This window comes from Rissa tridactyla, chromosome 8 (genome assembly GCF_028500815.1).
Source record: "Rissa tridactyla isolate bRisTri1 chromosome 8, bRisTri1.patW.cur.20221130, whole genome shotgun sequence".
NCBI classification, from domain to species: Eukaryota; Metazoa; Chordata; class Aves; order Charadriiformes; family Laridae; genus Rissa; species Rissa tridactyla.
Genome location: NC_071473.1, coordinates 36,454,967 through 36,467,883, shown reverse-complemented (window position 1 = coordinate 36,467,883; position 12,917 = coordinate 36,454,967). Strand labels below are relative to the sequence as shown.

Sequence of the window (12,917 nt, the reverse complement as noted above, 5' to 3'; positions counted from 1 at the left end):
ACAAAGCACAGATTAAAAGCCCACAAGAATTTCAAATTTTAATTCAAACTTTCAAGTTTCTCACGGAAGGAAATCCCATCTCTCCCACCTCGATGCAAGACAAATTAATGAGACAGCCTGATAAAGTGTTATGCTATCAGTGACTCTAGAAAAATAAGATTATCATGTCTTAAAGGGTACTTTGCTACAGCAGGCAAGTTGTTAACAGTTTACAGAAAGGAAATAAATAATTATCCCATTAGAGCAGCCTCTAGCTGGTTTTAGCTCAATTCTTGTTTTGTAGCATTTCAATTTACAAAACTGAGGACACGTGAGCAATACAATACAGAATGTCAACAGCCAAACACGGAGACAGCATTTACAGATAGTCACCAGCAGCCAGCACACAACTGGTAGGGAAGTTTAAAGTGAAACTCATGTAATTTTGAGACTCCGATACATGCCGACCCAACACTAAAAAAAGATCAAGTTTTGATTAGGTGAAAAAAATTCAAGCTTTTATTGATGCGTTACTAGTTCCAGTTCCTCCCCTCTCTTTTACCAAAAGAGCTGAAGTAGTCCAGGAGAATTTCCCAGTATTTGCCACCTACAGATAAGATGCTTGAGGACTCAAAACGTAACTTGAAAAAAAATTCATCTTTTAACTTAGTGGAATGGATTATAGGAAGCTGACACTCTCGACTACCTACAGGCATTCTAATCCCACTAGCTGCCTATGTGACAGAATTTGAAAGATGTTGGTGAAAATTCATTCCTTTACAGTCCAAAGTTCAAAAATACGTACAACTAAGTTAATGAGTACTACCAGTATGAAGTCCTGCTCCTACCTGAAATCAAGAGGCAAGTGAGTATTTGATACTCAGCATCAAGCTCCTGCTGAACTACAAGTTGAGCATTTGCTATCTATTCTGATTCAAAGGCCATGAAAATGAAAAGGCCTTTTAGACAGAAAGGCTACAATAAACCAGAAGCCTTGCCTTAGCTGCAGCAATCTCTCTAGGATTCAAAAGCCAGCATGCTAAGCTGCTGCCAAACAGAAATAGACCTAACTTGAAGCTAACCCTTGCTTGCATCCTTTCTGACTGGCACTCAAGCAAGAAAGTTTCCTAGGCAACCCCAAAAGAAGCCATCCATTTTACACAATCCTGTAGAGAACAGCTTCAACACTTACTGTCTGTTCTGACTTGGCCGATTCTGATTGTGTAGTTCACAAGTATCAAAAAAACAAGCCACAGTAGAGAAGACAACAGGCACAATTCAACTTTTCATGAACAGATTTGTTAATCGCTTGTTTTCAATTCTTATTTTAAACATTCACACAATAATACATTTTCTATTTCAAACAGTAAAGATGCCATCGCACTTGTGCAAACACTAAACAAAGCATACTGAGGCACAAAGAAGCCAGAAGGAATTCAAGTAATAGTCAGAAAGTAATTTGGAAGATGCATTTTTTCTAAATCATAGAGGTCTTTTACACTATATTAAAAATAAACTCATTCTCCAATCCACACAAATTAAACAGCTGACTTGCCTATATATACATACCAAGTAATGAGATATCATTTTAATTTTTGGGGGTAATTTTTCATAAAAGATTACAATTTTCTAGAAAAACTAGTCCCTGAATGCTTGAAATCCATGTACCTACCAGATAAGTAACTATTATTTAAGAGAAATTAATTTTTTTAAAAAATAAAAATATATAAGTTTCTCTATACTACCTAATGGCAGCTAAAATATAATGATAATTTTACAGTGAACTGGTCATACAAAGCAAAATATTTTAAACTGTTTCTCTAGAGATAATTTCATTTGAAAACAAACAAACCCAAAATATTTCATATTTTAAATGAACTGGTCAATAGGTTAAGAAAGAAAAATAGTGTTAGAACACCACAGACTCCTGCTGACATCACACTGAATAATTACAACTTTTGGTCTTTGTTACAAATGCTGTAAAAGTGTCTCTATGAAAAAAAGCAATGTTCCCCCCATCCCCAAGAAATTAAAACAGTAAGCCATTTAAAAAAAAAAAGTGTTTTAAGAGGCATTTCTTTTAGCTTGCATGATATAGCCTTTGGACTTGATAATTCCTCTGCTTTTAACAATGACCGAGTACCGGAGAAGCCATAAAGGAATCCACTCATGTGCTTTCGTGTTCTGGATGCTTTCCTGAAGAACTTCTTGGAAACTTGCTTCACAAAGTAATTCTGAAGTTAAAAAGGGATATTCATGCTTTAAATAATGTCATGTAAACAGCTGCAAAAAGCAACACTTAGTAAGAGAAGCCTTTTCCTACAGTCAAAAGTCTTAAGCAGTGCCAGATACTCCACAGATCCACTCCTCTGGAATGGATGTAGGGTGAAAGCAGCTGTATATTACAGAAGAAATTTTCAGGACACTATTTTTGCAACACTGAGTATTTCCCACAAAACTAATTAACTGAGATTTTTACAATATCAAATGGACTTGATCAGCAGAGCCATTAGCAGGAAGAAATGAACATTAAATTTGAGATATTAGCTAGAGAAACCAGGGGTAACACGTAAGCCTGAAATCAGCAAAGTACTGAGCATTCTCAGTTACCTCTGCAGTCACTGGAAGCTCAGTATTTATAGTATCTCGCATAACTAGGCTCATAATAACCACAAGCCCAGAAAGCATTAAGAAAAAATGGGCTTAAAAGCCACAAAGCGGAAAAGGAAGGCAAGTACAAATCCTCCTAGCTTCCTCTGGAAAGTCAGTCAAGGGAACAATCTCTTTGATGAGGAGTGTTCCCAAAAGATAGTCTCAATAGATCAGCTGACCATTAGAGAAGATTTAAGCTTAGCAAATAATGCGCAAGTGAACCATTGCTTCCTTTGTTTTCTATCCAAATCATCTTCTCCTTCATTTCACGACTCTCAATATACAGTATGTATTAAATTGCAAGTTACACGCTGGACTTCACAGGACATGGAAATTGTATGATTGAACAGCAAATCATCTTGTATGCTGCCAGAGCAGTGCTGATACAAGCACTGATGAAATTCATTAGTTATAACAGTAGTACTATAAAGCATGCACTTCATACATAGCATTTCAAGTGTTTTTTTTTTTTCTTTGGGTGGGAACAGGAAGAAAGGAAAAGGAAGGAAAAGTATGGTCATCATAAATAGTTGGTCATAAGGAAGAATGTAGCGAAGGAATAAACTAAATATTGTTTAAGACTTCTCACAATTCCAGGAAGATATTTAGGGGATCATTATAGCGAAGAAGATCAGAGGATGTTTGAGAGAAACTAATAGAATAACCCAGAGTACTCTGGGGAGCTGGTAACTCAGAGCTCTAGAGTATAAGGAAAGCCTCCAAGTCCTTCAATCATTTAGTAAATGAATCACTGCAGAAAACAAGTAAAGAATTTACACCAACTCTTTTTGCAATAATTTTATTTTAAGAAGTCACTACTTTGAAAGAATCCTGCTTAAAGTGTAGTAGTTTTACATGTTGTCCTGGTTTCAGCTGGGATAGAGTTAATTTTCTTCCTAGTAGCTGCTGTGGTTTGGATTTAGTATGAGAGTAATGTTGATAACATATATTGCTTTAGCTGTTGCTAAGTAATGCTCATATTAAGTCAAGGACTTTTTCATCTTCCCATAGAAACCGAGAGGGAGCACAGACAGGACAAGCTGGCCAAAGGAATATTCCATAGCATAGATCATGCTCAGTATATAAATGGGGCCTGGACGGGGCAGGAATCCACAAATCGCCGCTCGGGATGGGCTCATCATGTGGTGAGCAGTTGTATTGCATCAGTCATTTTATATATTCTTTTATCATTACTGTTATTATCTTCTCTTCCATTACTATTCTACTCAACATTTCTATGCAAGCTATCTCACAGACAAGTTCTGGGCCACTGGATTTTCATTTGTCATTTACTGGCCTTCAGCAATACAGCTTTCATTTCATTCTACGTTTTGTAGAAATAAGCTATTTTTTGAACATATGCAATATAAATTCCTCAGTAGTTAGTTCTTCTATTTACTTCATTTTCTCTGATTAAAACAATTTCAAGAAACTGTCCAAGGCTGGAAGACTGCCTTTTTCCCCCCACTTTCTTGAAGCAAAAGCAAGAATTTAATAGAAATATTTTACAGCGGAGAAACTTTTAGAATCCTTTTTTCTGGATTCAACTGTAACAAACTCTGAACTTCGGAGAAAGATTACTCCCAATTCTGTACTAAATAAATACATATAGAAGTCTTCTGTTAACTTATCTGGCAAAGCCTTACCTTTTGGGTCATTGTGAGTTAACAGCTGTATGTCAAACTGTTTTGCAAATGCTGTGAGATCAGGTGGCATCACACAACAGGAAGCTAGGTTCACCTGATTACTACTTGGTTTCACCTGAAAGTAACAGAATACTTTTATAAGAAAATAATATTTATGTACTTATTTTAGTTGTTTCCCCCATGCCCTTTATTGCAACAGAAATTTTGCTTTGAATAATTTGCCTTTGACCATTGTTTTGAGGTCTGAACAAGGCTAATTAATTCTGCATGATGCTGAACAGGCAACTCCTACATCAGCACAAAGCCAAAAACAAGAATAGGATCTAACTTCAGGTGCTGCCATAGCAAAATGAGTTACTAACCCATTCTGGCTTCCTGTCTGCTGTGCTCCCTGAACAGCAGCAGGGCTTTGGGGTTCCCCACCCCCCGTAAAAACATTATAGGGACATTACTTTGAAAATGACTTCAAATAAAATAAATCCAGATAAATTTTTATTAAGGATATATAATTTGCAGTCTTCTCTGCCTTCAGGTAAGTGCCTAAATCAGATTAAGTTAAAAGGAGCACTCTTCCACTGACTCTCTCTGCTCATCACAAACTGCATTCATGATCACCATGCAGGTAGTCATTAATCCCCTCAATTATCCTCCTCTCAGTATACACAAAACAGCCAAGGAGCACAAATCGGGACTCTCAGTAGGACCTCTTATACAGATGACATACGTAGACATACTACATAAGAGAAGTATTTAAAGAACTAATAAGGAAATCGTAAATCCACAAGCTTACACGAGCATGGGCACATACTAGTACAGACCTCCATCACTCAAATGTTACGAGGCAATTCGTCACACTGGACAACAAAGTATTGTGCCACTTCATTCATAGCCTGCCTTCCTCTTTACATTTAAGCTTAGCATTCAGAGAGCATTTTTCCAAGGGGAAATCCCTCCATTCATAACACCATTTAAAGTGAAAACAGCTGTTTTCAGATTCACTAAAATAAATCTGAAGGTTTAAGAAAAACTACTGTTTACACTCCTTCCTAAATATAAAAGCATTCCAAACTCAAACCTTCAGTACTTCAAAGAACCTGCTACTGAACAGACCTGTGGTTTCCAGCCTTTGCTGGTCTGTACGTAAGAACACTGAACAAGTGACAGTCACACTTTGAGCCTCCTCCACCTTAAACAACATTGTGACCATCCATAAGATGCTGAAAATAACACGGCTAATTAATATTTTGTATATAAACCTGTTTAGAACAACGTGGCAGCCAACAAAACAACGGTTTCTCTGCCCTAGAAATGCTACAAGTAGGAAGTTTGTTCTCACCTGTGCCCACAGATACAGCTCCTCTAACAGTGTTTTATCTAGGTCAGAGGTACCTATGGCAACGATCTTTTTGTTTTGAACTAGATTTTCAAGTTCTTGCCAATAAGGTTGCAAATACTCCAAGGAGAGGCTAGTTCCATCTTCAATGGGAGGCGGAGCAATAATGACTGAGTCTAACTGGGCAACTCCGAGGGCAGAACATGCTGAGGAAAAAAGACACAGACACTGCAAAGCCTTTTATGAGATACAAACATAAGCAGCATGACTCCTCAAATTCCGAAAAAACCCCACACCTCCTGCTTCACTCTCCTAGCTTCCCATTCACCACTTGAAACTCTGAGCTATCAGCAGTCAAGGATAGTGACACAATGTTTTTAGCAAAGAATCAAATATACAGCTGAACACCAAGTTTCAATTGTAGGTCTTGTGGAAAAAAAACACAAACAACAAATCATCACTCCCAGCCCACACACAAAGTGTGGAGCTTTTTTCTCCTTTTTCAATGTGAAAACTATATTTTTTGTCTCTGAAGACAGTGGTGACACACACTTCTTGATTCCTTTACTCTCAATTTCTTCCAAAATTTGTAACTCTCACTCTGAAGTATCACTCAAGCATGGACTAGGAGGTCCCATCCCTGGAAGTATCCAAGGCCAGGCTGGATTGGGCTTTGAGCAGCCTGGTCTAGTGGGAGGTGTCCCTGCCCATGGCAGGGGGGTTGGAATGAGATGATCTTTAAGGTCCCTTCCAACCTGAACCATTCCATGATTTGGTATGTGTGAGGAATTAGACTGAAAGCACACTGAATATGGAGATTTTAACTGCCAGAGAGCAGTGGCAAGTCTTGGAGTATCACTGAGCTTCAGGAATGATGCAAGCATGAGGCCTCTTCTGCACAGCAAAAAGAATAAAACAAAGTAGCTAAGTAAATTATTTTCTTATGGAGGAGGATTCTATCAATGTATTTTTAACAAATGGTAGTACAACATACAATAAAGAGGCTATTAACTGGGGCATCAATAGAAAAGAATGATGTCTGATCCTATGTTCTTTGGTAACCCCTTATGCCCAACTATCTTCTGAAGTGGTAAAGTTTAGTGCTGCTTATGATTACTGCTACGTTAGGCTAACAAAACTTTATGTACCAGTACAGCCATAGTCTTGTATTTTCAATAAAACTTAATATTTCATCAGCTGCTTGCAGCATTGTTTTATTTCCTAAATAATCTCTGAAATACTGCACAGTTAGTAGCACAGCTCATAATGTTAAAAACAACTAGCAATTAACAACAACCGGTAAGAACGATTGTATCACAGTTACTAAAACATCACACGCTATTCACTTTTTAACAAGTTTTGTGTGAAAGAATAAAAACTTGCTTCTGCTTGGAGCAAGGAATCAGACTTAAGTTTGTGGACCCAAGGTTACAGCAATACACGTTTAATAAGTTTACTGACTGAACTAACGTGTAAATAGACTCGATTACCTAAATCTCTCTTAACAGGAAAACAGTGATTTGTGACAGTCACTAAATATTTGTGACAGTCACTAAATACACCACTTAAATGGAAAAGGTTCTAATTTTATTTCTAAATACTAAAGTAAAAAAGAAACCCTACCGGAAGTTTAAGTTTCACACTTACCCAGGTCAACTGCATCTCTGATTGATGAAGAGTTTGATCCAACGATGAAAAGTTTCGCTATTTTCAAAGAAACTGGAATCAATAACTAGACAAGCCAGCTATTATTAAGTATACCGCTATTTACTTTTGCTATATACACTACTTATGAGTTCTTGGGTAAAGGATTCTTAGAACATACACTAATTACTTGAAAATTGGAAAAAACCACAACTTTCTGAAAGGTGACTGCCCAATAAAGACACTGTTCTCTTAAATTCCAAAGTTGTTGTGCAGTCTCAGAATCATCCGGTTAGATGATCTAATAAGCTGAAAAGCTAGGACTTATGCATCAAGAAACTAAGCAATAACCGTAACGACCTGCATAAAAACCCCAAACATAATAGTACAAACAGACCTCTTCACAACTTACTGAGACTCAAAATGTACTACTGTTAGTTTGGACTGCCTCCTTCAAGTTCATCATATTCAACCTGGAAAAATTATGCAAATAAATGTGCTTCCAATGCTATTTCTTAATTGCATTATCATCTCTAATATTTTGTTTCAGAAAAGTCAAAGATTCACAAAATACACTTAAAATGTCTTGAGGGGATATAAGTTAAACTAGAAAAGTGGTGAGCTGCTTTAAAGCCTGGAGTATGAATTCAAATCTGTCTTAGCCAACTTCTAGATTACCCAAAGTACGACAGTGTGCACCAATGTCATTTGACTTTGCAATTACAAAACACAGTGGAAAAACATACATATACGAAGATCCTACTAATGACTGCACATGAAACCTTTTTATGCCACTGGATTTTTGACTACGTTCTTACCTGAAACTTTCAACTCATCCCTTTCTTCAGGATTTATTTTTTCTATAGCTTGAGCTACAGTACATTCCAGAACCTCCAGTATTTCCTGCAGTAAGTACATGAGACTTAGGGACAACTCTTCAAGAGGAGACAGTGAGTTCCTGAAGAATGTTTTTAAGCAATTTAAGGGGAAAGAAAATAAAAGTCTTACAGCAGTTCAAAACAAAAACTGTATGAAAATGCAATGACAGAAAGAAAGTAACCCAATGCTTCTTGATCTCTGAGGGGAGGTCAGGAAAATGAAGGTATATAAAAGGCCATATATGTATATGCCCCTAATACAAAAAAATTACAAATTATGGCTAAGAATTTTTGGAATAAGATTTAGTAGTGTTTTGATTTTCTGATGTGAACAGATTGCTGTGCCAATTCAAACTGCCTTGCTTTAAAAAAGCCTCGTGACCAGCTAAAAAAAAAAAAAAAAAGCAGAATTAGGGGGTTTGGGTGTTAGGAGGGAACATCTTTGCATAAAAGTACTCTGCAATTTGAAACTGAAAATTAACAAAGTTTCAGAGATTTCACCCTCTGACCTCATTTAAGACTAGGCTGACATCTCACAAGGTGACTTATTTTAAGTCTTTACCCACATGAAATTGTGTTATACACACACACATTCCCCACCACGCCCCCAACCAAGAACTCTCTGGTAATTTTTGCTGCCCTACCAAGAAATCCTTAAGCAAGTCTTTGAGTTATTCCATACATTCAGCATTTTAAACAAAAGTTAACTTTTTTCAGTTACTGCAAAACATTACAATTCATGAAAGAATTTGGAATTATGTAGTTAACATGTTCTGAGTGTAAAACCTTGCTTACAATAAATAATTAACTTTAAATGGATCAGTACATCTTAGAGACCAATGTTTGTTGTCTTTTTGAACAATCATTAGATGTTCCACAGATCATTCAGAAATAACTGCCTCACCACACTCCAGCGCGGAATGCAGCAATGTGCAGTTGATGCCACCATTACACAAGAACTGGTAACAAAACCCAAAGAAACAGTCCGGAGAGTTATTTAGGGTTTTTGTTTGTTTGTTTCTTTTAAAAGAAACATGCTAATATTTCACAGAGCAAATACTCCTTTTAGTGGAAACCAGTTACTGCTTTGCTGAATTTCAGAAGCAATAGTGAAAGAGAAGTATGCAAATACACCAAGATCTTGACATCAGATGCCCATGACTGTGATTTTAAGAATTATGTGGAAGTCTTCAGCCCTTAAGGGAAAAATTGCCACTTCTGCATCTTCAGAAATATTTCTAAGACAACCAAGGCTATACTTCAGAGTTCCCCTCCAAACAGGATGATCTTCAGCTATCTAGTTCGTCATCTCCATAGTTTAGATAACTCTCCATTGAGTTTTTACAAGCACACTAGCAAACTTCTAAGGTACACAGATTATTTTTTTTTGTGATTGCCCAACAACTACCTTGAAATCTTACAGACCAGGACTTTTATTTTGCTAAGAATTACCTTGTTTGCCATCAACAGGATTCTTTACTTTGGTATTTCATAACTTCTCCAAATTTACTAAATATTAGAAAAAAAAAGTGTGCAACAGAAGTACTCTTTTAAGATATCTGGAGCTGCAGATAATTTTACAGGAATTTAATACACTCATTTATATTTTAAAAGGTGCAACCAACTACATATTTCTCTGTTTTCACATGTAACGTGGATACCATGCATAACACCTCTCCTACCTGATTTAGGTCTTGTCCAATCTTTGAGCTCCATTCAGTCAGCGTTTTCTGAATGCAGTCCCGCACCTACAAAATATTTTTTTCATATTGAAGTGTAGGTATGTTACAGCTGTGCAGAAATATAGTGATTCATAGGTGTGTAGGACAGACTGAGCACGTGAACTCATGAAATCATTCCTTCAACCACAGAAGATTCTTCCTTCATAGCTTCCATCTGAAACTTGTCCAAACTAGTTTACTTAAATATTTTCCTCTCCTCTTTCACAAAGAGTTTTAGCAGTAATACAAGTACTGTACTTCAATTATTTCTCAGACCAATGCCATCTTTAAAGGAAAGAACAATGCTAAGCAACAAGAACTAGGGTGTGGGGTGCTGTGCGGTTTTTTTGCGTAGAGATTCTAAAGTTACAATGCAGTCAGATAATAGCATACATGCCGTGACATTGTTAGAAATGAGACATTGCAATCAACCACTAAATACTCGTTATATTAATTACTTATCTTTCCAAGATGCATCTGACCCTTTTCATTTACTGCCTACCTATACCACTGTGCCAAGCCACTAATGCTTTTAAGTCGTTCGTTACTGAAGGGGGAACCTTCAGATCCTACCTCACACTTGCATTTTTCCTGCATCCACCCATGCAAAATAAACTTAACTAGGATTCTGATCATGGATTTTCTTGAAGTTAGTAAGGCATAACTACTAAGTCTGAATCAGCTAATTAACTGCAGATTGCACCAGTGCTTTAGCTGTACCAACACTCTACCTTCCCTCTGATACGTCTTGGGGGTTGTTATCCTGCAGGCTAAGTAAACGCACTGTCAAGACTGCTATCTGCCACAGGTATGGAGCACTTCCATGAGCTGCTGCTTTACTTCACTTTTAGCAATATATTTTATAACTATGTGGATACCTACTTTTTGTACCATTAAATGGCAATTTCCTGTGACACCTAACATTAAGAGAGCTCATAATGCTATGGACAAACTAGAAGCCACCCCCACAGTGAAACTGGATATCACAAAGTTTAAGACGTAATACAGTAGTAATACTTTGTGAGCACAAGTTCTATACACTCTTTCCCAGTCATTTAAAATGGCATGAAAAAGATAACTGAGTTAAAAAGATAAGAATTGACTCCTGCACACTAAATAGTTACCCACAATGCTGGAACTCTTTAGTCTACTTTGATGCAACTTATAATGTTATCTTTTCCTTTCCAAGGGAAAGTGAGACAGCACTAAATATGTATATTCTATATATTGCTACTCTGCAGCTGTCACACTTTATATTTCTACTGAAGTTAGTATGCACAAGCCTCTGTCTCCAAAGTCCACCATTCCCCTGCACTCAACACATGTGAGAAGTGCAGTGTATTTGACTGCTTTGACCAGCTTTTCCAAATACAGCTGGTCATTCCCTAACATCCCATACGTTCCCTAACTCCTAACATTAGTGTTCATAGTTTGCAAAATTTTAGCTTATATTCTGCCACTGAGAACTATACAAACACTAACTACACCAAATAGAAGAGCGAAAAGTCGATTTATTTCTGATAAGTAATGCCAACTATTTGCTTTTGGAATTACAGCAACTCTGGAAAGCAGACAGCCTTATGTTTAAATGCAGATTTCCCTGTAAACAAATGAATTTAAATATCTTAGATGATTAGTTATGCACACTAGCCACTCTTTATTTAATAACCCTCCAGAAACTATTTATGCAAGGGTGCCCATTACCATATTACTCTGTCTTTGCTACAGAATCTAGCACTATTTTACACCGATCACAGAATGTTGTAATAAGCAACCAGTCCAAATAAAAAAAGTTATTACCACGTGACAACTAAATAAAAGTATGATGAATTCTTCCTTCTCATTACATCATCCTCCCAGTCGCCTTTCTTACCATTTGTGCATGGTTAATATGCAATCAACCAACTTCTAGGTTACTAACAGTGCTACTACAGAGCAATAACCAGCCAAACCCATAGTTCTTATGATGATTAAATGGCCATTTTCAGATTACTGTGTCATGACGAGACAGCAAATACAGTGAGGTTCTGAAGTTCATGGCCACAGGATCTCCAGCCATTTTATCAGAGTTATTATAAGTGTTGACACATACTGCTAGAGGTAATAGTTTTTAAGTGGTGATTAAACAGTTCTTTCAATTTTTTTAATAAAGAATGACAGCTGTACTTCAATAAAGCAGCAATGACTAATTTTCCTGAGACCTGTCACCACCAAGAAATTATTAAAATTGATTTCAGGTTAGAAAAGAGAGTGTTCACCGTTTGCAACGCAAGCTCACGCCTTTTCATGTGTTCCTCTTGCTAAGGCAGTACCAAGGGCCTCCTTTGCCACCAGAGACAGCACTTGAACTGGCAAGCATTTTAATTCCTAATTCCCCGACAGCAGAAACACGGTCTGGTTTCTTCAGAGAAACTCAAAGACAGCAAAGCGCTTCCGGGGGCACGGTAGTGGTGGCGGGGGGGAACTGTTGCTACTGAGGCTTGTCCTGGCTGGCCCTTGGACCCCTCGGACTCGCCACACCGCCAGCCCGCTGCCCTTCCGCCGCGCTCCCTCAGGCGCTCCCGCGGCCCGGTCGGCCCTAGGCCGTTAAGGCAATTAATTAAGACCTCTTCCCCTGCATGAGGGACACCAGGCGGCCCTGCCCAGCGCCACAAAACCGAGCCCTGCTCCGGATAACGCCTCGGTCGCTCGGACGCCCCGCACCGCCCGGGATGGCCACCCGCCGCCGCACCGGCCGCGGCCCACCGCGGCGCCCCGAGGGGGAGCCCCGGGTCCCGCCCCGCTCACCTCCTCGCCGGGGGTGGCCGGGCACTTCTTGCGCAGGCAGCCCCAGTTGAGGAGGTTGCCGGTCTGCAGGGTGAGGGTGCCCGCCCGCTCCAGCAGGGCGCGGGCGCCGTCCGTCCCCATGGGGAAGGGCTGGCGCTACGGCGGCGGCCGCCGGGCTCCCCGCGGCACCGGGCAGCGCCGTGACTCAGCACGAACAACGGCGGCAGGGGCGGGAGGAACGGTTTGTAACCGTTCCCGGTCACATGGAGCGAGGACAATGGGCGGCGGGGCGGGCCCG

At 38.8% G+C, this 12,917-nt stretch overlaps 1 protein-coding gene across 1 annotated transcript; it reads right to left on the bottom strand.

The window, feature by feature from the left end:
* Nucleotides 1-12: 12 nt before the first annotated feature.
* Nucleotides 13-12,910, bottom strand: GCLM (glutamate-cysteine ligase modifier subunit). Its single transcript, XM_054212148.1, has 7 exons — nt 12,641-12,910; nt 9,815-9,880; nt 8,073-8,157; nt 7,258-7,314; nt 5,614-5,816; nt 4,278-4,392; nt 13-2,213 (listed from the first exon to the last, which is right to left on the bottom strand). The coding sequence occupies exons 1-7, from the start codon at nt 12,758-12,760 to the stop codon at nt 2,044-2,046; spliced, it is 816 nt and encodes a 271-aa protein (XP_054068123.1). The 5' UTR covers nt 12,761-12,910; the 3' UTR covers nt 13-2,043.
* Between the last annotated feature and the right edge of the window lie 7 nt (nt 12,911-12,917).

Excerpts from the sequence above, each read along its gene's own strand:
- GCLM (XM_054212148.1), bottom strand. The coding sequence starts at position 12,760 with ATGGGGACGGACGGCGCCCGCGCCCTGCTGGAGCGGGCGGGCACCCTC. Across the intron at positions 8,158-9,814 it reads TTGGACAAGACCTAAATCAG|GAAATACTGGAGGTTCTGGA; the intron begins GTAGGAGAGGTG and ends TACTTACTGCAG. Across the intron at positions 5,817-7,257 it reads CAGAGATGCAGTTGACCTGG|CATGTTCTGCCCTCGGAGTT; the intron begins GTAAGTGTGAAA and ends TTTTTTCCTCAG.